This window comes from Xenopus laevis, chromosome 6S, assembly GCF_017654675.1.
Source record: "Xenopus laevis strain J_2021 chromosome 6S, Xenopus_laevis_v10.1, whole genome shotgun sequence".
In the NCBI taxonomy this organism is placed as follows: Eukaryota; Metazoa; Chordata; class Amphibia; order Anura; family Pipidae; genus Xenopus; species Xenopus laevis.
In genome coordinates, this window is record NC_054382.1 from 97,366,224 (window position 1) to 97,393,919 (window position 27,696).

General features: G+C 38.6%; 1 protein-coding gene across 2 annotated transcripts; it reads left to right on the forward strand.

Annotated features, from left to right (window-relative positions):
• The first annotated feature begins 1,848 nt into the window (after positions 1-1,848).
• ttr.S (transthyretin S homeolog) lies at positions 1,849-26,380 on the forward strand. Of its 2 annotated transcripts, none has more exons than XM_041567858.1 (4): positions 1,849-2,028; positions 22,383-22,525; positions 23,566-23,701; positions 26,125-26,380. In XM_041567858.1, exons 1-4 carry the CDS (start codon positions 1,864-1,866, stop codon positions 26,239-26,241), a joined length of 561 nt encoding a protein of 186 aa, XP_041423792.1. In that variant the 5' UTR covers positions 1,849-1,863; the 3' UTR covers positions 26,242-26,380. The 2 variants fall into 2 exon arrangements, with proteins under 2 accessions (XP_041423792.1, XP_018079172.1); XM_018223683.2 differs by lacking the exon at positions 1,849-2,028 and adding an exon at positions 19,959-20,055.
• The last annotated feature ends 1,316 nt before the right edge of the window (positions 26,381-27,696 follow it).

Sequence of the window (27,696 nt, forward strand, 5' to 3'; positions counted from 1 at the left end):
AGCCATGCAGAACTCAAGCAGCTTTGTTTATGATGATCCCTAAGCAGCCCAGACCACACTGAGCATGTGCACAGTCTTAGTCTTGCAAAGATGTATAACAAAGTTACAAGATGGTGACCCCCTGTAGACAACTTTGAAAGCATAAATTATTTGTTTGATTAGGCTTGTGGTGCAGTAAGTTCATGTTTATATTTAGTATACAAAATACAGCATTTCTAGCCTTATTCTATTTTAGACTTTACATGCCCTTTAAAGGTGAACCATCCCTTTAACATATGCACATATCTGCATGTGGTGGCAAAATGTTATTCAATTAAAGGTGCAGTTCACTTTGAGTGGAGGTGATGGATATTTATAATAAGACACCTCTCAAACTGCTCATAATTGTTCTTTCTCTTTCTAAGAGAACTTTTGTATGACAAGTTATGGCAGGTTGGGGAATGCTTTCCTTGCCGTAGCAGCAGTGACCCCACCAAGCTCTTCGGATTTGATCAGGCGCCATATAACGGCTCATACAGGAAGGCTGGGGAAAAGTATAGGGCCTGGTAGGGAGAAAAGCCATTTAAAGGGGTTGTTGACCCTAAAATTAACTGTTGGTTTTTTGTTTTGTTTTGCAGAGACTGATATTTTGAGACAATTTGCAACTTTTTTAAATAAAAGACTGCAATATAATTAGGAGATGGCCAGAATAGAAGGATGAGTGATAAAATGAAGCAATAACAATAACAGGTCAGCTTTACAGAGCATTTGTTTTTTAGATGGGGTCAGTGACCCATAATTGAAAGCTGGAAAGAGTCAGAAGAAGAAGGCAAATAATTCAAAAACAAAACATTAAAAATAAAAAATGAAGGCCAATTGAAAAGTTGCTTAGAATTAACCAATCTGTAACATACTAAAAGTTAACTTAAAGGTAAACCATCCTTTTAACAAGCAGGGTAGCCCTGTTCTTGGATTACAGCTTTATTCCTCTACAACCAAAAAAAGCAAGTTTAACATACGTGACCTACTCTTCCAATGCCTATCCTTACATACTAAGTTCGATTTTACACATCAGTAGGAATACCAGATACCTACCAGCTCATAGGAACACTACTGCTTGTCAATGAATTCAACCATAATCCCTACTGTTCCAGGCCCCTGCCCTAAAATTAGACTTCGCTGGGATATCTGGTCCAAGCCTGGGTCTATACTCAGAGGCAGCACTGTATTACCATGTTATTAACTATCCTTTCTCTACCAGAAACTCTCAGAATAGTCTCAAAGTGGGAAACAACTCATGCTAGTTCCTTAGAGGAGGGTGGCAGGTGAGCCCTAGTGATTTCATTACTGCCTTTCTATGGAACAAAACTGAATTTAAAACTGCAGTATCCATATGCATCACAGCCGGGACCCACGTGGTTACAGCTAAATACAGTGTATACATTATTTTTTGTGACTTTCCCACACCAAATAAATAAACAGCATGAGAAATGTGACCATCTTTATTCAGCTTAAATACTGTAAAATGAAAATGTAAAATGTACTTTTTTTTTTATAAATAAGCCATATGTACCCAATATGTTTATTTGCCCTTAAACAAAACAAGGACATGTCTGCAAGTATTAGTGTCTCTATGTATATTTCCTTTATACAACTGAGTGGGAGATACAATACTTCTTGTAAGAGACATTCTCTAGCTGATAGTGCCCTAGTATTTTTATTTTTAAGAGCTTTGAACCCTATAGCTTGCCATTTTACGTATTTTGTTCTGTACTTGCAGAAGCTTGGGGCCCTGGGAAATTATTCAGCTGGGCATCTTTCCAGTGAAAAGATGGGTAATGACATTTCCCATATTGACCAGAAGGGGTCGCCAACAGCTTAAAAATGGCACAGTGTGTTGAGCAAGCAACCTTCAGTGAGACTTGTTCTTTAGGACTAGAACTCTCTGTGTGCTCCCCTGCTGTCAGTTTTAAAGTGTTCAGCTGCAGAAGAGTGCTGGAAGAAACACAAGCAGTTCTTAAGAAGGGGCTTATACTGACACAGGTGCATGTAAGTGCCAAATGCAAGTGGAACACAGCATGTTATGTTGCTTACTGTATATTGCACTGTAATGTCTGTAATCTTATAATTTCTCATTTTCCCATCTATTTAATCTTTACAATTTACTGGCAGTTCTTTACAGGTAGCAACGATGGTGGTGGTATAGGTGGAGACTGGGTACCCATACCTCCCAACTGTCCTGTTTTTCGCGGGACAGTCCAGATTTTGACAGCTTAACCTGCAGTCCCGGATTGTTATTGAAATGTCCCGACTTTCTCTTTGATACAAAGTTTCTCACTTAATTGGCTTTTGGCAGAGAGCCCACAATACGTGGCAGCTGCACTTAGATATTTTTGTAACAATTTAAGATAAGCAAAGAACCAATTTAACAATTTAAGATCTTTTGGGGAAACTGTGACTTGCATCTTAAAGGGCAATTCACCTTCATTAGTAAAACTGTAATACATAAAAAAATAGAAATGTTTTTAAACTTTCATAACCTGCCAAATGTTGTAAAATTAACATGGTAATTAGGGGGTGTGGCCACAAATGGGTGTGGTCAAACAATTTCGCCTCTCTAAATCTTTTTGTCCCTCTTTCTATTTCCAAAGTGTTGGGAGGTATGTTATGGGTAACTGGGACATTCTGATGCAGCCCCAACAACTGAAAAGTGTGATTAGTTTATAGTAATACCTAGGCGTGCATATCATGGGCAGACTATGAGAAAACAAGTCAATTTGTCTATGTCTTTAGAAACCCCATATGTTGTGCCCCCAGTTGGGCTTTCTATAAGGGGTTGATAGGGCTACAGAACGACTATGGGGAATTGGGATGTTTGTGGTCAGACAGCCCACTAAGTCTGGTATCTAACAAAATGCAAAACTGAAACTGCAAGATCAATATGACAGAAGGTGAGTAATAACCTCATAGCTAGGGACAAGTACACAATTAATTCAAAAACTCAATATTTCCATTATACAAACAGGAGAGGGGCAAAATATACATTACATATATCCTTAGCCAGCCCTCTTCTCTTTTTGCTAAGTCCTTAACATGTGCTCCAGATGGGTACTGTACTCTTTTATGGAAGACCCTTCCATGTCTCTTTGATTTGGTAACAGTTTGGGGCCCTTTACTGGCCAGTTTGCAGACTGTCTCATGTGTCTCTATACCTCCCTGTGAAGCTATTTACGCTTGGGTATTCTGTATTAACAGTTTATCCACTCAGTCCTTTGCAGTTCCACCACTTTGCAAGCAATAAAACACTGCCCATCTGTAGCTCCAATATAGCTGGCCTAATCACATCTACAGCGGGAATGGAGGTGGGTAACACATGGGGTGGGGAGAGGACTTATTCTTCCTATTTTATTCTATAGTTTTGCCTTTTTCACCCCAGACCGTCAAAGGGTCTTGGTTTCAACTACTTGTAGTGACCAGTTGTCTAGTCTCCTATTGTTGAAGGAGGGAAGTTGTTAAATAACAATAATGGTACCAGTATGGTTGTAACAGATACAGAAAAGGCAAATGTGCAGTTCTTTTATATAGTGGATACAAAAGTTCTCAGACCCACCTCATAGTTGTACTGTTGGCTCAGCTCACCCCTAGTGAGGGTCTGACTCAGGAAATGATTTATAAAGCTTTAGTGAAAATTAATGTGAACAAGGTACCAGGGTCTGATGGAATAAACCCCCAGGTACTAAGAGAGCTTAGTTCAGTTTTAGAATTTCTATTTTCTCAGACTCACTTTTATTCTGGTATGGTATCAATTGGTTGGAGGAAAGCTGAAGTCAAATTTGAACTATTTGATCCAAATGCATTCAAGTCAATGGGTGTCCGAATAATTTTGACTTGCAACAATTTTTATGCATGCGACAATTTTTCAACAACGCATTGTCGCCTCAGTTTCACGGATTAAGAATAAAAGTAAAAATATCCAAGCCACTTATACCCTTAATGGGACTGCACTAGGCAATTGAATTAGAGTGGCTACAGAGGATAGCAACTAAACTGGTAAAAGGTATGGAAAATCTTAGCTATGAGGAAAGACTGGCCAAATTGGGGATGTTCACGCTGGAGAAGAGGCACTTAAGGGGTGATATGATAACCATGTATAAATATATAAGAGAATCATATAATAATCTCTCTAATGCTCTATTTATCAGAGACAGGGTTATGAAAGAAAGCTCATAGTACAAGTTGATACAGGGACTAGTCCAATTGCCATCTTGAGGCTAATTGGAGAGGCTTCAAATGGGGGTTTTGCCTTCCTCTGGATCAGTTAGCCATTAGGCAGGTTTTATATAGACTTAAAAGGTTGAACTTGATGGACAGGTGTACTTTTTTAACCTTACTTACTATGCATCTATGTAAGATCTGAGAGTAAATATTCACTGCATTTTGAAAAATGTGCGAAATTAAATTGTTTGTACAACCTGCACATGAAGCTGCGCAACAACAGTATTCACCTAGTAAGTAACATAGGACTTTTGGGAACAGGACACTATTATATACTGAAATCATTTGTTATTTCATAATGATCCTTCATTATTGCAGGATATGGGCACAAGTGAGGTTAATCTTATAACTAAATTAATAAATTAATAAATTAGTCTGCCTTCATTGATAGATATGTCCAAACCCTAGTACTTAGGTTACATATCTGTGTTCTGCATTCTGTGCATTCTGTTTGCCTGTCTGTATTCACTGCATTGCCTGGTACTTTTGCATAACTTGCAGTAGCAAATGGAGCACACTCCAAACAACTGAGCCCACTTATCAGGCAAAGACTGGAGGTTGTGAAAACTAAAACCAGATTAGTACAGGTGCTACAAACAATACATTTTCGTATTCCACTTCATTTTGCATTTATACATTTCTAAGTTGAACGGTCACACCTATGATTACATGTGGAAACACACAAAACGCATAAGGTGTTACTTGATGTGAAATAAAAGTTTCTTCTTTGATCTTACACCGTGTCCGAGGAGTTCCTGCAGTGCGCGTCCAAAGTGTATTGAAGAAATAAAGACTGGAGTTTGTTCCCTTTATGTGCCATTAGCCTGTATGTGCACCCTTGTTTTAACATCGGCAGTTCTACAATACAGTCATTTGAATAGACCTCTTGCAGCTGTCCAATGCACTATTGTCTGTAGTTTATATTTGACCAGTACATGCCCCCCAATCAGCATATTTGATTTCATTTGTGGAAACATTTGGAGGTTGTGCATCCTACTGAAATTGCCTAAAACAAAAAATGTACTATTTGACTGCACCTTTCTGCTGGTTGCATGTTAAGGCACAGAATTAAATCATCCTGTAGCAACGACAGCAGTTTCACTGACCCAAAAGAATACACAGACTATTGCAACACACTGTGAAGCAATTGCAACATGTATGTTTAAAAAGCTGCCCATACAGAACACTTACTAATGCAACCTCGCAGGAAACCAAATGCAAAACTGTTACAATTAAATCTTTTGGTAAACCCATAGTATCTGTGAATTCAGAAGTGGTCTATTATTTTAATGTTTCCTTTCCCTTTAAAGGCTTATGATTTGCTTTCCAGAGGTATAGTACAGGTATGGGACGTGTTATCCAGAATGTTTTGGACCTGGGGCTTTCCTCAAGTCTTCTAGAAAATCATTTAAACATTAAATAAACCCAATCAAACCCAATCAAGTACAATATACTGTTTTATTATTGCAGAGAAAAAGTTTGGATTATTTGGATAAAATGGAGTCTATGGGAGATAGCCTTCCTGTAATTTGGAGCTTTATGGATAATGGGTTTCTGAATAATGGATCCCATACCTGTAATAACTTCATAATATGTTCGAACCAAACCAGTGTTTTGATCCTAAGGAGCTGGTTGTTTAACTGTCAGCATTTTTATAATGAAAGCAGTAACAATGGGCACTTAGTAAAAACTGACCCCTACTTTATGGTATACCAAACTCTGTTTCTAGCTGTAACTATTTGTAAACAACTTGGGGAAATAACTTTTGCTAATGTTTAAGCCCCAGTTGACTTGTCCAATTTAACAGAAAAGATTTAGAAAGCTAAATGCAGTCCATCACATTTGCATGAATCAAGATAAAACTTAAAGAGAATATAAAGGCAAAAAAGTAAAATGCCATTTTTACTTTCTTTAATGAAAAAGAAACCTATCTCCAAGATACTTTAATTAAAAAAATGTGTATGGTTTTTATAAGAAACCTGACTGTATGCAGTGAAATTCCCCCTTCATTTACTGCTGTGGATAGGAATTGTCAGACGGTCCCTAACTGCTGAGCAGGGAAACAATCATACTTATGAACAGCAGGGGGAGCCCCCGCCTTACTTCCCAGCCATGCAGAACTCAATCAGCTTTGTTTGTTTCCCTGTAGAGCAGTCGGTGACTGTGTATAGATTTGCATTGGATTTTATTTTTGCCTTTACATCCCCTTTACTGTTTCCAACTGCAGCTGCAGGGACAAAGACTATTGAGCCAGATTTAAACAGATAAACTGTGATTCTATTTGGAGGATTATTTTGCTGCAGCCGCTGGTTCTGCAGAGTTGGAGAAAGTTTGTATTAAACAATACAAAAACTATAAAATCCACATTAGATTACATGACAACACAGAACCCAGTCCAGTCTGTATATTCTGATTATTAATCAGTCTTGCTATATCGGCTTCTGGCAGATATTATTTGACTTGGGCTGTTTTGATAATTTATGATGATCCCTAAGCAGCCCAGACCACACTGAGCATGTGCACAGTCTTGGTCTTGCAGAGATTTTAACAAAGTTACAAGATGGTGACCCCCTGTGACCAACTTAATCATAAGCATAAATTATTTGTTTGATTAGGCTTGTGGTGCCGTAAGTTCATGTTTATGTTTAGTATACAAAAAACAGCGTTTCTAGCCTTATTCTATTTTAGACTTTACTTCCCCTTTAAAGCAGTAAATGCATTTATAAAAGCACTGGTTCATTTTAATATGCTCCTGCCTGTCATAAAACTTGTTGTTTCACAAGCTAAACCTTTGCAATGATTGTTTTGTAAACGGTGCAGGCCTGTATCATTCTTTTAAGAAATCACAAACACAATTTTAAAGGATATACAAAAATTAGACAGTGAAGGCCAGCAGCTCGCAATAGGGAGCATTTACTTAATTAACATGATGCAAAGTGAAATTTTCCCACTTTTTCCCAGAATTCTGGTGTCACTGCAGAAGCAAATGTGCAATTCTCTTGACACAGTTGCACTGCACCCACCACAATTGTATCTGAGTCTATGCAGCTCCGCATGTTCTTTGTTGCAAATCAGGCACTGTTGCACAGAATATTATTTATTGTGTTTGCTGGCATACTTTTTGGTGTTCTTTAGGCCCAAGTATGTGGCACTTATTGATGCCCGGTCTGGAGGTGGCAGTAGATTCAGTTCCCCTGCCTCAATAAGTTCCCCAGTGCCCGATTGGGCATCAAGCTTAACTATACGGAGGTGAGCAAGGAGTGCATTTTTATACAAGTACCTTTGATAAAATTGCCTGTGGCCGTAAATGAGCCCTAATGTATTTAATTTGGTCTCAGTAGAAAAGCCAAAAATCTTAGGCTGAGGTGGTCAAAAAGGAGGCAGACTCTGCTTTACATTAAATAAAAAGGTTTCAAAAGGGACAATATGCTGTATACCTTTTAAGCCAAATTATTGAGGCTGTGTTGATAATGCTTTCCCTCAATTTTCCACCTGTGGTCCCTAGCAACAAACTCGCAGTGGAAATGTACAGTACAATATATGAAATATTATAGGTGTTTTTGGGCTGCTGCCACCTGCTGGGCATGCAGAGTTCTTGATTTGGGAATATTAGTATGAATAGTACAATAGCTCTGTCGGGGGGAATTCAGATACCAGAAACAGCTTGAGATGAAAGACAAAGTTTATTTTACACAAGCTCTATGGATTCTGAACTCACAAAGAGCCAGAACCCAGAACTTAGAGATCACAGGGTTTTATAGACTAGCACATGACAACATACAAATACAAAAGTAAAAGGGAGTTACCAATGGGAGAGCATAGAGGTATCTCTTCAAAGCACAGAAAAACAAAGAACTTCTCTTACAAAGTGATGGGTCCCGTTTGCTAGCGAATTGGCGCCTGCTCCTGTTAGTGAATCTTCGATGTCCCTGCAGTTGGCAACGCTAGCGAAAAGTTACTAGCGTTAGCCACTTCGCTCTTTAGGTAATCTGACCCCAAATGTGAAAGTGCTAGACAAAAGGTAGATGTGGGGCTCCCTTTATGTTTCATTAATCTTTTGCTTCTAAAAAATCACATACTGTATAGTTTAATGCATAAAAGTACAGTATATGGCTATGGCCATGACCTGCCTGGATGCAATTATTTTATGAGTGCAACTTTCCCCCATCTACAAACTGGCCCAAAAGAGTTCTCCTTAAATTGGGGTCTGTGCAATTCTACTGAAACAATTTTAAACAGTTTTTACTCAATACAAAAGTAACTGGCGGTTTGTTTCCGCTATAAACTACATGTGCAAGTCATGTGGATTTCTGTCTTTGACAGAGGTTGAAACAGTTCACATCAGAGTATTTAGTACAACAATCCAAAGGTTCAGTGTTTAACTGATTGGACGTATTTGTCAAAAACAAAAGAGAAATGGGGGCATAGGTGGTGTAATTCCAAAGAACAGGTAGCAGGCAATGTAATTTAGCAATAAGGAAGACCCACATGCAACAGTGTTGTAAAGAAAACAATGTAGAATCTACATGCCCGTGTTGGGTGGTTTATGTCACTATAGAAGTACAACATAAACAATGTAGGCATGGAAAGGCACCTTTCTTTATTTCCCAAAAATATTAGTTTTTTCCTGGAGTTTAGCAAGGCATTATATCTCCTTAATACTTTTCCCTTTGCTATAGATAAAAATGTGGAGGGGGATCCACAAAAACCTAACCAAAATTCTTAAGCCCTTGTGGAATTGGCCAGTATTTCCATAGCTCTATACTATTTAGAAATCAAATGAATGTGAACCTTGCTAGTCGTCTTTTTTTACTTTGATACAGCAAATTACTTCTCTATCTCGAATTATTTCATGGTTTTAACGGAAATTTTGATAAACTCTTTTCATAAACAAGGCTTGACTAGATATCGTCTAGTCCTCATCCGCGAGTAAGAACTTTCCTTTCCTTTTCCGACTATACTTTTTCTATACCGATTGGCTGATTTTCTATTATTAATGGGCTAATGCCAAATTGTTCATTTAAGAAATGTAGGCTTATACCCAACATATCTACCAGAAATTTTACAGATTCGTGGCTAATACTAGCTTCATTTACCATTTCTGGTAACATATTATCTTCTATCTTAAACAGAGGATAATGTGTTCTCCCAATCTATGATTCAGAAACAAGTTTTCTTCCAGTCTATGCACAAATATATTGGGAAAAGAGGAGGTGACTGAAGAACCCATTGCAATGGTTTGCTTTTGCCAACAGAATCCTCAAACTTTTTTTTTTGGTACAACAGTCAAGTAGAAGATATATAAAGTTGGTTATCTGGTATAGGTATCCATTATTCAGAAACCCATTATCCAGAAAGCTCAGAATTACTGAAAGGGCCATCTCCCATAGACTCCATTTTAATCAAATAATTCACATTTCTAAAAAGAATTTGCGTTTTCTCAGTAAAAATAAAACAGTACTTTGTGCTTGATCTTAACTAAAATAATAATTAATCCTTATTAAAGGCAAACCAATCCTATTGAGTTTCTTATTTCTTTTTCTCAGAGTTAATGAATGGAGATTCAAATTACAGAAGGACCTGTTATCTGAAAAACTCCAGGTCCCAATAAAATAGGTCCAAAACCTGCATTTAGAAGTGCTTCCCTCAACATAGGGTATACCTTCTTTCTGTGGGATTGAAGTATATAGACTTTATATACAGTAACTATACTAGCAAACAACTTGTTAAAGTAACATAAGCAATCTATTATTCAGAAAGCACCGAATTACAGGATGGCTGTCTGCCATAGATACAATTTTATCCAAGTAATCCAAGTTTTTAAAAACTATTTCCTATTTCACTGTAATAATATAATAAAACAGAAATAAAGCAGTGCCTTGATCCAAACTAAAATACCAGCCTATTGGGTTTAATTTATGATTAAATCATTTTCTCCTAGACATTAGGTATGAAGATCCAAATTAAGGAAAGATCTGTTATCTAGAAACCCCCAAGTCCTGAGCATTCTGGATAACTTGTACATTGTCTCATAAATCAATATAATATTGAAGTAACATTATCCATGAAACAGAATGCCAACAATGTTTTTTATGGATGTAGATTATAATGGGACAACATCACCACAAAATAGACTCTGCAATAGAAAGCTATGTGAGCTACTGGCTTTAAAGAATAGTATTCCAATGTCCCTCTTTTTCCATTTTCTTTCTAATTTCTACTCACCTCTAAGTAGTGCTCAGTGTTGTGGGCCCTGGTCCAATTGCATCCCCTGCTGCTCCGGTAGTTCTACCACTGAGGGAGTAACAGGGGGGCACAGGAAGTATAGGGGCCCATGAGGCCCTAAATAATCAGCTATTTCAACTTATATTGGTAAAAAAAGACAATATCTGGTTATGTTGGGGGTCCACTAACATCTAGTTACACCACTGTTAGTGCTGGACAGTAGTGATGGGCGAATTACGGTGAAAAATTAATGAAAAAAACGTAAAGTTTCACGAAAAATCACGAAAATCTGAAATTTTCACAGAAAAATTGTAAAAATCGGAAATTGCAGAAAAAGTAGTTTGCGTCAATTTTGATGCTGACTTTAATGTCAATGGGCGTCCGAATAATGTTGGCGCGTGGCGATTTAGACGCAAGCTATTTATAGGAAGTTTTTTGCCGAATTTCCGGGGGAGATTTGATCATTTATTCGCCGGTGGCGAAACGCGGAAATTCTACTTGAATTCGGGCCAGGCAAATTTATTCGCCCATTACTACTGTACAGCTTTATGCTAGTAATTTCATCCCACTTTAGAAAATGAAAGGAGAGAATGAAAAGCAGGGACAAGACAACGCTTCAAATGTCTTGATAATTTGAGTAAATCAAGCAATGACTAAACAGAATGTGATTATATGGGCCCTTATAAATCACTTTGGTTCTGGTTACTCTGCCTCTAGAATAAAACCCATATAAAAACTAGAGGGTGAATTAAATGGTTTTAATAAAAAAATAACATTTGTAGTTTAAATGTCAGAAAAAGATGGCATTATGCAAAAAAATGAATTTGTGCAATTGCCCAGTATTCAGAGCTTTTGAGCAGCATTTAACTAAAGATGTGGAAACACACTACCCTAATCTCTTATGCAATACAAAGAAGTGTTTAATCTTCATCTTTTTATAATATTTGTTCCTCTTGTACCTATGCTCCTTGCAAACTCTGTGTCGATAAGAGATATACCAAACAAACCCCCAGACAATGGAAAACACAGGTACCAGCCGAACTTTGAGCAGACAGAAATGGCTAGACACAGCAATACATTTCTTAAATACTGAAACGACTACAGCTCCTAAGGGGCACAAGCAGAAAAGGTGTTTTTGTTTTCCTATTTCTTTTTACTTGCCACAAATCACTTGCCCATGCCATAATTTTAGCACAATCCCACTGGCATCAACAGGGGCAACTTGTGTTACTTGTGACTTTGCAAGTGTGAACGTGAATCCATGTTTGTTCCTTGTATGTCTGTATATATGTTGCGTGTGCTTGGACATGAGGATAGCCTTTAATTAGGCTTTTGGTGCTTGATAGAACATTATTCTTAGGTCTTACACCAATAAATTTAGGCATATGACAGTTTAGTTATCCAACCTACTACATGCCAAGGGTCAGACTTTTGTAAAAATAAAAAAAAATCTATGGTCAGGCTGGGGGGCCAAAAATCCACAGGAGGTACCAATTGGTCTTTGGTCTTCCATTTGCACCGCATTGTTTGCAGTATTACGTCATGTGTTTTAGTAGTGTCACCCTTAACTGCCCCCATCAGATGCAAATAAGTTCAACTGTTTGGAGAAATTGAAAGGAATAAAGTACCTTTAGGATTTTTGACAGAGAGCAAATAAATGTGTATTTTTTTAAATCAATTTCTCTTCTTACAATTCCATCCAAGGTTCATCCATGTTTATATATTGCAAATATGAACATACAGTGTTTAATGCAAGTGTTAATGTCCTATTGATGGATCTGTTGTACTTATTACTGAGTACAGAGTGGTATATGAAAAATGGATCATTTTGACGTGTTTGTTTGAGGCCAACCTAAATGGCATTTGCATCTGTGATCTTCTCATCATTTTAGTGCCATGCTATGCCATGATGTAAAATCACATATAGATGTTTAAAAATGTGATCATAAAAAGAAAGAATGCCTGAGGAAAAATCACATAAGAGCAGCATTAAGTTCTACAAATTTTTACACTTGCACCACTTTCAATGCTCATTCTCTGCTGCTTCAATTTGTGCTATTGGCCTCAATGAATAAGGCCAGGCCTTTGGTGGTGTGGAATAATGATTTATTTATTTGGCAAAGCAAGTCACTCTTTATGATGGATTATTTCCACGATCCTTATGTACTTGCATAGCTTGATACTGGGTGCAGGGCCGCCATCAGGGGGGGACAGGGGGGACAAGCGTACCGGGCCCGGGCATGAAGGGGGGCCCGGCAGCGCTGCATTTTTTTGAAGATCCGGGCCCCCCTTACGAGCGCCCGAGCCGTACGTCTTGCCTCTTCAGTGCCGAATGCGGAAGTGCCGAAAAGCCGAAGCCGATGCGACGAAAAGACCCGAAGTCACGGAAAAAGCCGAAGTCCCGAAGTCACGAAGCGCCGAAAAGACCCGAAGTCACGAAAACAGCCGAAGCCGAAGTCCTGAAGCAGCGCAAAGACCCGAAGTCACGAAAACAGCCGAAGCCGAAGTCCTGAAGCAGCGCAAAGACCCGAAGTCACGAAAACAGCCGAAGCCGAAGTCCTGAAGCGGTGAAAAGACCCGAAGTCACGAAAGGAGGCGAAGTTGAAGTACTGAAGCCATGAGTTCAATTCTACTGAACACCAGTTTGTGTTTTTTTTTTTTTTAATCCCCTGGCCACCAATGTATTATTTTAATATTCTATAGGCCCCTGCCACCAATCTTTTTTTTAAAACTTTTGTTTTTGGGGCCCCAATTTTTTTTTTAACTCGTAAGGGGCCCCTTGCCACCATTGTTTTTTTTGGGGTTTTTTTTTTAAAAAAAAAATTAATTTTCTTTTTGGTGGCCCCAAATTTTTTTAACTTGTAAGGGGGCCCCTGCCACCAGTTTTTTTTTTTTTTCAAAAAAAAATTATTTTTTTTTAAATTTTTTTTGGGGCCCCAATTTGTTTTTAACTTGTAAGGGGGCCCCTGCCACCATTTTTTTTTTTTTTCAAAAAAATTTTTTTTTCTCCAAATTTTTTTTTGGGGCCCCAATTTGTTTTTAACTTATAAGGGGGCCCCTGCCGCCAATGTTTTTTTTTTTTTTCAAAAAAAAATTAATTTTTTTTCAAATTTTTTTTTGGGGCCCCAATTTGTTTTTAACTTATAAGGGGGCCCCTGCCGCCAATGTTTTTTTTTTTTTTCAAAAAAAAATTAATTTTTTTTCAAATTTTTTTTTGGGGCCCCAATTTGTTTTTAACTTAGAAGGGGGCCCCTGCCACCAATGTTATTTTTTAGTTTTTTTTACATTTTTTTTTGTTGGGGCCCCAAGTTTTTTTTAACAGGGGGCCCCTGCCACCAATGTTTTTAAAAAAAAAAAATTTTTAATTTTTTTTTTTTTGGGGCCCCAATTTTTTTTATAAGGGGGCCCTGACCATCAATAGCTTTTTACAACTTGTGTGGGGGGGGGGTTACTTTTTTAGCGCTGATGTCTGTGTGGTCTTTTAACTGCGATGTGGGCGGGATATGGGGCGGACTTGGTCGTCAGTGTGGGCGGGGCCCAGGGGGCCCCAAAAATTTTGTTGTACGGGGCCCCGTGATTTCTAATGGCGGCCCTGACTGGGTGTCATCAACCAATCTGGACTGGCACATGGTATCTGACTGCCCTGTCAGACAATTTTTCCCCCTTCTCTTTCCAGTATGCCATCGTGATTTTCGCCTCCTCTCGCTCCCATACACTCATCTCTTCATACTTTCAACATGACCTGCAATACACTATTTTAGCCTGAAAACAAAATTATAAAAATATTTTTTTTCTAGGAAAAGGAAACAATGATATTTCTACAATTATAAACAGTCAAGTGAATATTGAGGGGGGTAAAAAAACTAGAATCCTCATTTATTATTAAAAATGCTCAATTTAATCAGTTCAGGTAAAAACTTGATAAAATCCAGCGAAAACCTGAATTGTACCATTTTTTTCCTACATTATTTTGGAGCTTTTTCCTGAAAAGCCCTAATTTTCTCAGATTTTTGGGCAAAAAGGTCAGTTTTTTTGGCTAATTCCAGTGCAGACCACAGAAATGTCAAAGTAGGATAGGGACCTCTGCCATTGACTTATACACAACCCTGGCAGGTCTGAGATGGCGGGTTTTCAGATTTGGGCTTTTTGCTTCATCTGGCTTTTAAAGAAAAAAAATACTAGTTTTGCCACAAAAAGCCTGACCTTAATTTAGTAAATAACCCCCTGAGTAAATGTATTCAGACCAATTTTACTGAATGAAACATTATTTCCAGAGAAAAGCAATGTTTGGACCAGTGTTTATCACTACCCCCTTACAGCACCCAGGTCATAGGTTCAGTGCTGACCAGGCCTGGATCTGTGGGAAGGCCACAAAGGTGGCACAATTTCAAGGGCAGCATTCTACTCAGCCACATCTGCTGGCTGATTTCGAAATGCACCAAGGAATGGGTGTGTGGTAGAGTCCAGCATCGGGTGGGTACCCGCGGGTTACCCGCAAAAACCTGCGGTACCTTTCGGGTTGAGGGGAGAAGTTCTGCAGGTAAAGACGCGGATCAGTGGTTCTGTGGGTTTGCGGGTCGGGCCGCTTGTCTTCTCAGTAGCGATATTTACTCCTTTTTTCTGATCATGTCTACTTCCGATGATGTCACTTCCGGTTTACAATGACAGCGCTTCCTGATTCTTGATGGTCAGCGGGTCGCGGGTCCAGGTTGCGGATAAGGTACTCGCGGGTAGGGTCGGGTAGCGGTTCCAAGTGGGTAAGAATTCGGGTTGCGGGTCCGGGTTGTGGATTGCAGGTTGCGGGTACGGGTTGGGTAGGTGTCCCAAAAAATGGACCCGTGCAGGACTCTAGTGTGTGGCATATTTTTCCTAGTTACTCTCCCATCTCCCAAGTGCAAAGTCCTTGATGCCGATGGAAGTTTGTAAGGGTTTTATGTGGGTTTCTCCGTTTCCTTCCGAAGTGCAAAAGCACAGAGACAGATTAATTGGCTCCTGATAAACGGACTGAAATAAATAAATGTATGAATGAATGTGCCTTCAGTAGGGAAAGAAAAGTCTTGCTGGGACTGAAATAAATGACTGAACATTCTCTGTAAAGTGTCTTGCAATGTCCTACAGGATTAATATATAAAAATAATAAACAAAGCTCTTAAAACTTTTTCTATGGGGCTGATTCACTATGGGTCGAATATCGAGGGTTAATTAACCCTCGATATTCGACTAGGAATTGAAATCCTTTTGATCGAAGGATTATTCATTTGAATTGAACGATTCGAAGGATTTAAATTCAACGATCGAAGGAATATCCTTCGATCAAAAAAAGTTAGGCAAGCCTATGGGGACCTTCCCCATAGGCTAACATTGACTTCGGTAGCTTTTAGCTGCCGAAGTAGGGGGTCGCAGTTTTTTTTAAAGAGACAGTACTTCGACTATCGAATGGTCGAATGGTCGAACGATTTTTAGTTCGAATCCTTCCATTCGTAGTCGTAGGTCGAAGTAGCCCATTCGATGGTCGAAGTAGCCCAAAAATTACTTCGAAATTCGAAGTTTTTTTACTTCGAATCCTTCACTCGAATTTAGTGAATCAGCCCCTATGTGTATTCCCTAATAACCCCTTCTGCAAATTCTTCTCACTCTTAGCAATGAGCTGTAAACATACTCCCTTATATTTTATATGGTCAAGTGTAATATCATTCTGTTTCAGTTAGAAATCAGAACAAGACACAGTGATCTCAGTGCATCTATGAAGGCCTATTGCTGTGAAGCAATAGGCCTAGTGGACAAACATTCGGGATTCTTCTTTGTGAGTTGGCTGGAAGTTCACCTTGCTGGTGCTGTAGAGTAGGGCAGAAGTCACAAATGTGGCTGTTATTATGTCACTACAGGCCTTTAGTAATGAGGAGAGGTAAGGTTTAGGGAGTCTACCATAGAAGGCTTTCCACTGGAGAGCACATTATTTTATATGAATACTGGTCTCTTTTTGCAAAGTCTAAGCCTCCCAAAATCTTCAATATCCTCTGTAGAATTTAGTAAAGGCAAACTGTATACACAGGTTTTTATGCAGTGCATATTGTTTTGGAATTGAAAAAGCAAATGATTAAACATCACTAAAGTTACAAAATACATAAAATGAAATAGCCAAGGCCATTTACTGTATATAGGTTCATGGCCTGTGCACAGGTGTATCCTCTAAGCCAGCTCTTCCAATGCCGTTCACTTGCAGCTATTGGTATTGTGAAATGGTCTTTTTTGTTTGAGAAATGAAGATCAGAATCAGTTATGCCAATGACCTGGAGCCACTAACCTTTCCCTATTCATCTAAACTATGTGTATGTAATATGTGCATGTAACTGAAAAAAATAATATAGTGAGATATACTGTATATATATTGTAGCAATGTATTAATCATTAAAGACAATATTTACTGATCTAAAGCCATTATGGCAAGTATACAATGCCTTACATAAGTGTTTACAGCCTTGGCCAAGTCACCAATTGTACTCAATAACAAATCCTAAAGTGACATTTTGTCACCCCACTTCCCTTGTGTTTTACCTACTAGTAGAAAATGCACTGTTAATTCTGGTTCTTTCTTATGGCACCAGTTTTTCTTTTAACACACTACATGTGTTTTTTGCTTCTCCTCTTGAGGGGTTTCTGCTGAAGGTCCATTCCCTGAAAGGCACAAGGACAAAAGCAGGGAAGTGGCATATCAATGCAGGACAAGGCACAGGGTTTTTAAATGTTTGTGATGTCTCAAAAGTCAGCTCTTGTGCTGGGTTGTGTCGTCTTAGGCCAAGCCCAAAGGTTGCCCCCTCCCCTTTTCCCACCCCTGCTGGTGCTGTCCCCACCGCTTCCAACTTCCCAGCACCATCCCCACAGCTTCCCCCTGCCCAGCGTCATGCCCTCCACTTCCCCCCACCCAACACTGTCTCCTTCCTCTTCCCCCTTCCTGTGCATGCACGCACATGCGCATTTCTAAATAGTCGGGCACAGCGCTGGAGACTGATGTGCTTGTCTCCAGTGCTAGTAACGAATCCAGATGCAGCTAGGCAGCATGCCGCCCCTGAAATTCTCTCGCCCTAGGCCCAGGGCCTTTGTGGCCTTGCCACAAATAGGGGCCTGGTGATGCCTTGGGTGTAATGAGAGTAAGAAGGAAAATAGACAGATAGTAAAGAACCTCATACTTTCCATTCTAAAGCAAGAAAGAAAGAAGTGCCTAAAGAAGAAATAGGTCCTCGTGCCTTTGTTTGGGCTGTGGACAAGCTTATTATACAGGAAGGGGGACATTTTGCCAGTCCTACAAAGAATATATCAGAAATTATTAATATCAGATTCTTTCAAAGAACCAGAACCAGCTCTAGATACTTTGGTTGGAAAATAAGGAAAGTTTCAAATACAGCTAAAAAAACTTTTCTGTTCTTTGTAAACATCCTCTGTGTTTTGTATTTGTGTGTGTGTGTTTCTGACATTTTTTATCTTCCTAATTGCCCTAGTAACCTGGCAGCAGTTTGGAAGTCATAATGGAATATGAATGAATATAAAAGGGCCTGAATGAAAGATAAACAATGAAAAAATAAGAATAGAAATAAGAATACAATTGAAACCTCACACTAATTTTTATGGTTGTTGGATTAAATATGCTATAGAAAGCAAAATAAAGACCAGCTGAAACATTGCTTAGGTTAAGTCCATCTATAAAATATATGTTAAAGTATTTCTAAATGTAGACTGCCTCTTTTAACGCTGGGAAGCAGTTCTTGTATCAATGAGTCTGAAGCAGCCAGTGTCGGACTGGCCCACCAGGATACCAGGAAAACTCCCGGTGGGCCCAGGTGTCAGTGGACCCTCATGCTGCTAAACATTTGGCCTATTTCATGGTTATTCCCTATTTCTATGAGAACAAAGAGGCTAAATAGATGGAATAATTGATTATATATGTAAAGAAAACAGACTAGGAGAATAGAGGTTGATTGAGGAGATGAAGAATAATAGTACTGAGAGTGGCCCCTGGTCTAAGTTTTTGGGTGGGCCCCTGGTGTCCCAGTCCGACACTGGAAGCAGCTCTTACAAAGAAATATATATGGTAGCAGTTTCTGGGTTCAAGCCTTCTACAGAAAGGCCCTTACTGACCAATTACAAGAAATCTACAAAAGGACATGCAAAGATAATCCTGGATTTGGTTTTTGTTCTGCATTGGCCCTGGCTTCTGTGAGTATTTTAGACAAAACTGTTGCATTAATCACCTTAGCGGGAAGAGTCGTAGGAATCAAGCTCTGAAAAAAAAAAAAAACATTTTACTGAACCTTCAGATTCAGGATGACTCCCTACCTCTGAGTTGGATCTGCTGGTGGACTAAAAACAAAGAAGATATAGTAAGAAGCCTCCCACAAGAATCATTAAAAAATGTTGTGACCAACATTCAATCTTACAGATGCCATCACTTTTGGAGATCAAGAGTTAGATCCTACTTATCCAAGACAATAAAGTAGTCTAGAGGCAGAGGCCAATTAAATTTCAGATAGCAACTCTGTCCTATATGATACATGTTGGAAAAAAGGCTACAACTCTGATACTGCGAGTGAGCGTCTATCAGATGGTTCCCTCCAACTGCAAGTAAAGAACTCATATAGCAAGGGATAATTGTTCCAGTGGTTCCATTTCCAGCATGGAAAGTATGTATTTCTGTTTTCCAACCAGTTCATATGGAAGAAAGCCTTCAAGATCCAAGGAGTCAATCCATTCTTCAGCAAATAAATATTTTAACAAGGAACTTTATGATAACCCCTGATTTACACAATGCATATATATTCATGTTCCATAAGAACTTACCAAAAGCAGAATCTCCATGACCATACAGGCAAACTCTACTATAGAACGCCTACTATTCACAAGTGCTCCGAGGTTGTTCTCAGCAATGATTGTAATAGTAGTAGCTCAGTTTAATATCAGCACAGTGATACACATAATAAACCCAAAGGGCCGTGAGTTGCTCTTGCCCACAGAATGCAAGAGCAACGTTCAAAATATAGTGCACACAGAAAATCTTAAACATACATGCATAGTTCAGTAGTGGATCAATCCAACCATCACTCGTCATGCACAAAGATTTTTAAACCATGCTAATAAAAAATTATTTATTCTGCATACTATTTGTTATTATATTGATTGATATGGTGTATTGTGAAAACCAAATAAAATATTTCAAACACAAAAAATCATTATTGTAAGCACTCACTAGAATTAAAGGGAACATTGGTGGGGGGGGCATGTGCTTAAAGCTAAAACTTACAAGAATTAAATGTGTAGGTTTAATCCTGTAGCAAACTAATCTCCCCAGATAAAGGCTATGTGTGAGTTACTCATTCTCTTATTGTGTACTAAGTAAATAATCTGAATCAGCAGGTTTCCCATTATATATATGCACTTATCTGTGGATTCAGTATAAATTCCCCCAGTTGTTCTCCAGCTAGCACAGGGTGCATAATAACCTACTACTTCTGAACAACAATGGCTTCTCTCAAGTCTTTTCTGCTGTTAGCCCTGCTGGCAATTGTCTCAGAGGCTGCACCACCGGTGAGTAAATTGGGGATACCCAGAACAACTTTTGCTTTCCCTTTAATTCTAGCACCATTCTATGATACGTGTATATAATTCTTAAGGTGATATATATTGTATTTATTATTGGGCTCATCTGAGTAAAATATTAAAGGGGTCATTTATGAATCTTGGGGCAATGGGACCCATTTCTTGAGCCCTATGGAGGTTAAATCTGAATGCAGCATGGTTAGCATGAGACGTAAGTGGTTGCAGGTACATTTTTGTGATAATTCTATTCATGTTTAACGTGAGTTCAGTAAATAGGGCTTGGGTTGAACATACTATTGATAAAAATATACAGAGATATAGAGTAAAACTATATGTTTAGATTATAAAATACCAGTATACAACCCCCTGTCTTTACCCTATGTTGTGAAAGTTTTAACAGGAGTCCATTATGCAGGGGGATTATCTGTGCACTGGTAAACTAATTATCTACCTGTTCCTATTTTCTTCTACTCTTTCCAACTCTATGGGGCAGATTTATCAAGGGTCGAATTTCGAGGTAGAAAAAACTTCGAAATTTGACCATCGAATAGAATCCTCCGACATTCGAATTAGAAGTCGGAGGATTTTATACATCGTATGATCGTACTTCGAATCAAACAATTTTATCGTACGATCATATGATTTTCCCAAAAAAGTCAAAGTTTTTTTAAAGAGACAGTACTTCGATTATCGAATAGTCGAACGTTTTTTAGTAAATTCTAAGTCGTAGTATCCTATTCGATGGTCGAAGTATCCAAAAAATTACTTCGAATTTTTTTACTTCGAAAATTCCCTCGAATTTACTTCGACCCTTGATAAATCTGCCCCTATCTGTTGATCCTTCTACCTATAGCTTATTGCGGCTCTTTCCGTTTATGAACTGTGGGTCACAAACAAGTGTGAATAGCAAAATAAATCCAGACTCATGTCTCAACATGGTACTATCCACTTAAATATGATAAAGTAGATAATTGCATGAAAAATGTAGTAATCCCTTATGTGTTACTACTTGCACTTTATAAAGATTGTACATGCTTGCAGAAAATAATTTCACATCCTTCTACAAAAACAACCTTTTATAGGGCATACAGATTCCCTAACACAGGAGTGAGCCTTTCTTTTTTTTATTTTTTTTATTTATTAATAACAGTAGGATTTGCCATATAGGTTCCAGTGACTCACTGCTCCCAAGGTGGGGCCAAGCAATATTTATAATTATATTTAAAAAAAATACATTTAGTCAAGTGTCTCTTAATTAAAGAGGCCTAGCATATCTTAACTAGTCCCCAATCCCACAATTCCACGCTGGGGATTCAAGAATGCACAGAAGTCAATTTCAACATACAGCATTTTATTTACTGTATTTATTAATATAAGGAAGGAAGCGCATATCTCAGGTATACCCAGACACCCTGGCAAAACTGCTGAATATCATCATGTAGTCCGCTTATCTGAACATTAAAGTGCAACAAGCACATTTATGGAGCCTCTTTAAAGGGTGCAGCGCAATATTTCAGGTGACAAACACACAGCCTCAATAAATGGGATTGTTTTCCTCCTACTATTCACAAATATGCACCACAACAGAATCGTTCTGATTTTTTTGCACTTTGGTTCTCGAGAAGCAACTACAGCAGTAGTTAGTGTTGCTGCAGAGTTGGGGTCCTTGCAGTGGCGGAACTACCGGGGGTGCGAGCAGGCCAGGGCCCGCACCCCCTCAGGGACCCCCGGCAGCTCACGCGCCACTGACAAATGCAGCCAAATGGAGGGGGCGGGGCCCGGCTGCGCTTCACGCACCAGGGCCCGCCCCCCTCTAGTGACGCTACTGGGTCCTTGGGTCATTTCCAGCCTGGGCACTATCTGCAAGGTATTTACAGTATATGTTCTTCCAGTACTCCAGTATCCAAAACACATACAGGCAGGTTAAAACAGACAGAATTGATCCTAGTTTTGTGTGAATATGATAAAGATCTTAAACTGTAAGCTCCATTTGGGCAGGGAATGATGTGAATGTGTATAATCTCTGTAAAGTGCTGCAGGGTTGTGCTATACAAATAAAGGCTAATAATCAGTGGCGTAACTAGATATTACTGGGCGCCACAGCAAATTATTTTTCAGGCCCCCAAAATGTTTAGAGGTTGACTTGTTTCTCCAATATTTATTGAAATTGTATATGAATTAGGGCCTCGTGGGGCCCCTATACCTCCTGGGCCCCCCTGCAGCCGCAGGGTCTGCTTCCTCTATAGTTACGCCCCTGCTAATAATAATTCAAATCTAACTGACAACATAATTGTCTATCCTCTTTTATCTCATAGGGACATTCGTCCCATGGTGAGACAGACTCCAAGTGCCCCCTTATGGTAAAAGTATTGGATGCAGTGAGAGGAATCCCCGCTGGCAATTTGCTAGTGAACGTTTTCAGGCAGACAGACGGAAACTGGGAGCTGATCACTAGTGGGTAAGGAACTGAACATGAAATACAAATGCTATTTCTCCTTCTCAGAATACAATTTAATTTATTAATGTAAGACTCAAAGAGCATATTATAAGTGTTTTCTTTTTTGTATATGTGCCGCCTATTGTTTTATTGAAAATATAAAAAATAAGCACTATCCCTTAGGGGCAGACTTATTAAGGGTCGAATTGAAAATTTGAATTTTTTTATGGTCAAAACTCTCAAATTCTAATTGTGAATTATCCAAACTCGATTCGAGTCTTAATTCAAATTTCGAGATTTATCATACTCTGGCCCTTTAAGAACTCAAATTCGTCTATTTTACACCTTAAACCTGCCGAGTTCATGTATAAGTCAATGGGAGAGCTCCAGGGACCAATTTGGACATATTAGTAGCCTTCCTGACATTCGAGTCTTTCTCTGAGAAAAAACTTGAATCGAGTTTAGTCGAATTCGATTCGAGTTCGATTCGAGTTTTTGAGTCTGTAAAATTCATCCGAATTTTAGATATTCAGATTTTTTTTTTATAATTAACCCCCTAGTCGAATTTTGAGTATATTCGAATTTAACAGAGTTTTAGAAAAACTCGCATGAAATCGAAATTCGATTATTAATAAATGTGCATTGGGCCGTGTAGGACGAAAGGGGATTATTTTGGCCCTGATAATGAATTACTATATATCTATAATTTATTTGTAGGCAGGGAGCTTATGAGAGAAGGTTGAAAATATTATTTGGTCACTCTTGTCTTTTCCACCTGTAGTTTTTTAAATTTGTGATTTTAGTGTTATTTTAAGGGCCAGTTAAGAATTAAACTAACAGTTTGTACATCTAAATAGTTTCATCCAATACTGTCCTGATACCTGCTAGTAGTTGCCAGAAGATTAACATGCCAAATATAATGTGTATATATATATATATATATATATATAAATGTAAAGAGAATTTAATATAGAACAGCCTGTGGCATTTATGATAAAACATTATTATAATCAGGGTTTCTTCATAAATAATCTATAAATCCTTTTCCTCTCATTCTTTAGGAAAACCACCGAGCTTGGAGAAATCCATAATCTCACCACAGACGAACAATTCACAGAAGGAGTCTACAAAATTGAATTCGCGACAAAGGCTTTCTGGGGAAAACTTGGCCTTTCTCCATTCCATGAATACGTTGATGTAAGTGTGGATGTTGCTAAATTATACTAGAAAACCACAACAAAAACTCTTGATTTCTGTATCTCTCAAATATCATGCTCCATGTCCCATGTTCATTTTAAGGCAGACCAGGAAGGACATTACTCTTAGGACTTTGACCTCTGTAGTGTCCATTGGCCAAAAAATGTCCATAGCACACAAATGATATATAATAAATGTTATTCTATTATAGTGTGCAACATTGGCAGTGACATCATAGGGGGTCACCTCTCCTCTCTACCCCAATCAACAAAGTAAGCCACTCTGAGCAACCTTGTAATGTACTGTATGTGACCCCAGCCTAGAAACTAGAGAAACTGAATAGAACTGATTTGTCTGGTTTATTCCCCTCAGGTTGGGTCTTTGTGCACTGGCTAGCTATTCAGTTTGCAGTCGTTTTACAGTTGCTCTAGTATAGCCATTGTTTTTCCTGTTATTGGTTAATTCCCATAATCCACTGGGAAATTTATAGCAAGGGTATCATGGTTTCTTTGTGTTTCTGGGTCACGTTGGCAGTGTTGCAAAATGAGTCGCTACATACATTGTACATCTGATTTGAATATATACTGTATATATGCTACTATATTGACATAACCAGGGACAAACACCTTGTTTTTACACTTTGTACATTCCCCTGTTCAGATTTGCTCATTGCACTCTTCTTTGCGCACCTAGTAGGCCATAGACAGCATTGCATGTTAGAGTCCGCCAGCCCAATGCCCCGCACATATACATGAATAATTGCACATACAAACAAGCACTTGCTGGCACATATTGACTAGGTAAATGAGTGGGCAGTGGGGGGACAAGGGCCCAGGCTAGGGGTAGGCAACAAAAAATGTATGTCCTCCTCAAAAAAGTGGCGGATAAATTGTCTACAAAAAGAAATCACACCTACCCAACTTTCAAATTGCATTTGTAAGTATAATATGAACTTTACACCTGAAAATTGGAGAGTTCAACATTTTAAACGGATCCTTTTGGGCTACGGGAAAATGTACAAAAAGATAGCAGGCCCCAGTTCTCAGTCTTTCTGTCCTAAATGCCCCCAATTAAATGTTGACTTGTTTCATTACTTGTGGAGTTGCCCTGAAGTCTGTAAAGTCTGGCTTAGCTTGGAAAAGTTTTTGAACCTTAAACATCATATCAAATTAAGCCCAGACAAGGCATTACTTCACCTACTTTACTCAGGATACAATTTGTAATCACAATCAATACCTCAAAACAATGCATCGTATAATGTTATCACAATGTTTACAGCGGCTACAAAGAAACTGTTAAGGTGGCCATAGATGCAAAGATCCGCTCGTTTAGCAACATCGCCAAATGAGCGGATCTTTCCACGATATGCCATTAACAAACATGGCTATATCGGGTGTAATCTGATTGTTTGGCCATATGGCCGTACGATCCAATTACGATGTGCCCTGGGTTCCGGCGGGATCGGTCGGGTCAAAATCAAACCTGACGATCGACCAAACGACCGATCTCCGCCGGACGAAAGATGTCGGCACACGCCACACACGATCCGAAAATCGTACGAATCCTCGATTCGTACGATAGGATCCGTGTGTCTATGGCCACCTTTATTCTTTAATTGGATATCTGAAACTACCCCGACAATAAAAGATATCTTGTCTCACTTGAATGATCTCTGCTGGCAAGAAGTGATAAGAATTAAGACTGCCGAACCCCATTTTAAACAAGCTTATATTAACTTTTGGTCTATATATCGGGATCAATTTGACTCTCGTAGCAAACCCCTACTGCTACAATTATAACTGTTCTGTAATAGCAACTTTGTCAAGTGGTGTGTTGATAGCTACTTAACTGTTCCTGTATATCTTTGTAAGATACTATTTGTCTTGATCAAAATTCAATATTAGCTGAGCGTTGTTAGGTTTGGTTTCATTTAGTTTTCTTATCTTAACCTTAGAAACAGTTTAGGTGTAGTCATCACCATTTATCTAAAATGTATCATTTTTCTCGGATATTATACATCATAAACTGTGTAGGTTTCTTTGATAATCCATCACTGAACTTAAAAGCTAGCTGTTTATAGCAAAACGTAATAAAATTTGTAAAAACTCAGAAAAGGTATGTGCCTTCTGTCCCCCCACTGTAGCACCCTAGGTATGTGCTTCTTCTGCCTACCCCTAGTTTTGGTCCTGGGTGTATATCACCGCTTCTAACTGGTACAATTGCAAGTGATCCATGCATAGGCCCGAAGGAGCCATTGGCGTTCCTGCACTTGTGCCTGTTCCACTGGTAAATAAGCCCCAACATATCACATATTTATATACTAATATATCCTGAAAAGCATTTTGATTTCTAATTTTGTAGCTTGATTTTTATTTAACAATTTTGTACAAGTTTTAATTACAAAATGCTCTTTATGCTTTCAGGTGGTGTTCACAGCTAATGATGCCGGGCATCGCCACTACACTATTGCGGTTATGCTGACCCCCTACTCCTTCTCGTCCACTGCTATTGTCAGCGAACCACACGATGATCTGCAATGAAATGGTCTTCTTTTACTGATTAAACATAATACAGTGTTTTTTAACTAACATTATTCTTTTTTAATCTTTGTACAACTTCTTCCAGTCCAGTTCTAGGTTATGTTAACCACTGCTTAATAAACCACTCTTCTGAAACTAACCTGTCCTTGGGCCTCGGTTTTTTTTAATTTTGTATAGACTGTCAGTAGGTGTTAATGTGATATATTTCCAATTAATAGAGAAATTAATTCTTAAGTGCTAGTGAATTCTTAATCAGATGGTTACAATGTAAGTTTGTATATGTATAGATAGGTCTATATACAATAGGCATGTGTTTGTTGGGGTTCATCTGGAAGGGTTGAACTTGATGGACTTTTGTCTTTTTTCAACTCAAATTAAAGGGGACCCGTCACCCAAAACAATTATTCAAAATTCTATTTTATCACATTAGTCAAGCAAAATGAACTTTAAAGGGCATGTAAAGTCTAAAATAGAATAAGGCTAGAAATGCTGTATTTTGTATACTAAATATAAACATGAACTTACTGCACCACAAGCCTAATCAAACAAATAATTTATGCTTTCAAAGTTGGCTAGAGGGGGTCACCATCTTGTAACTTTGTTGAACATGTTTGCAAGACTAAGACTGTGCACATGCTCAGTGTGGTCTGGGCTGCTTAGGGATGGTCATAAACAAAGCTGCTTGAGTTCTGCATGGCTGGGAAGTAAGAGGGGGGCTCCCCCTGCTGTTCATAAGTATGATTGTTTCCCTGCTCAGCAGTTAGGGACCGTCTGACAATTCCTATCCACAGCAGTAAATGAAGGGAGAATTTCACTGCATACAGTCAGGTTTCTTATAAAAACCGTACACATTTTTTAATTAAAGTATATTGGAGATAGGTTTCTTTTTTTGCCTTTTCATGCCCTTTAATTACACTACATAAATTAATTGAATCTTGTTTCCTTCAGTCTGGGAATTCATAATTATAACAAGCAGGCAGGCACCATTTTGTGGACATTGTTATTAAGACAAGTCTTGTATCATCTCAGATTCTTGTTTGTGCACCAGAATGGGGAACCCGATGTCCATCCCCATGTACTGGCTACACAATTAAATGGTAAAGAGAACGGGGGAATGTGTGGAGAGCAGTGACATCTAGGAAGTGCTGAATGGAAAGTGAAAGTAATTGTCTGCCCCGCCTCTATGCCTAAGGCATAGAGGAGGGGCAGACAATATTTGATTGACAGCTGCTATTTTTAAATGAGTTTACAACAGCTATGAATGCTTTAATAAAAAATAGAAAGTGGATTTCATGTTTAATTTGAAAAGGACTTTTATTATTCAGCTTTTTATGTCTGGGTGACAGGTCCACTTTAAGCTAACTATAAAATAATAGTTAGACATGGCTCACATGCAAAGGGAGTCTAAGCTTAAAGTGGAACACACATACAGTTAGTGCAAGACAAAAATAAACT

What these genes read in the sequence shown, in the direction of transcription:
- ttr.S (XM_041567858.1), top strand. Translation starts at nt 1,864, where the DNA reads ATGGCACAGTGTGTTGAGCAAGCAACCTTCAGTGAGACTTGTTCTTTA. An exon ending in TTATACTGACACAGGTGCAT is followed by an intron (nt 2,029 to 22,382) that starts GTAAGTGCCAAA and finishes TTTATCTCATAG; the next exon opens with GGACATTCGTCCCATGGTGA. An exon ending in TGGGAGCTGATCACTAGTGG is followed by an intron (nt 22,526 to 23,565) that starts GTAAGGAACTGA and finishes CTCATTCTTTAG; the next exon opens with GAAAACCACCGAGCTTGGAG.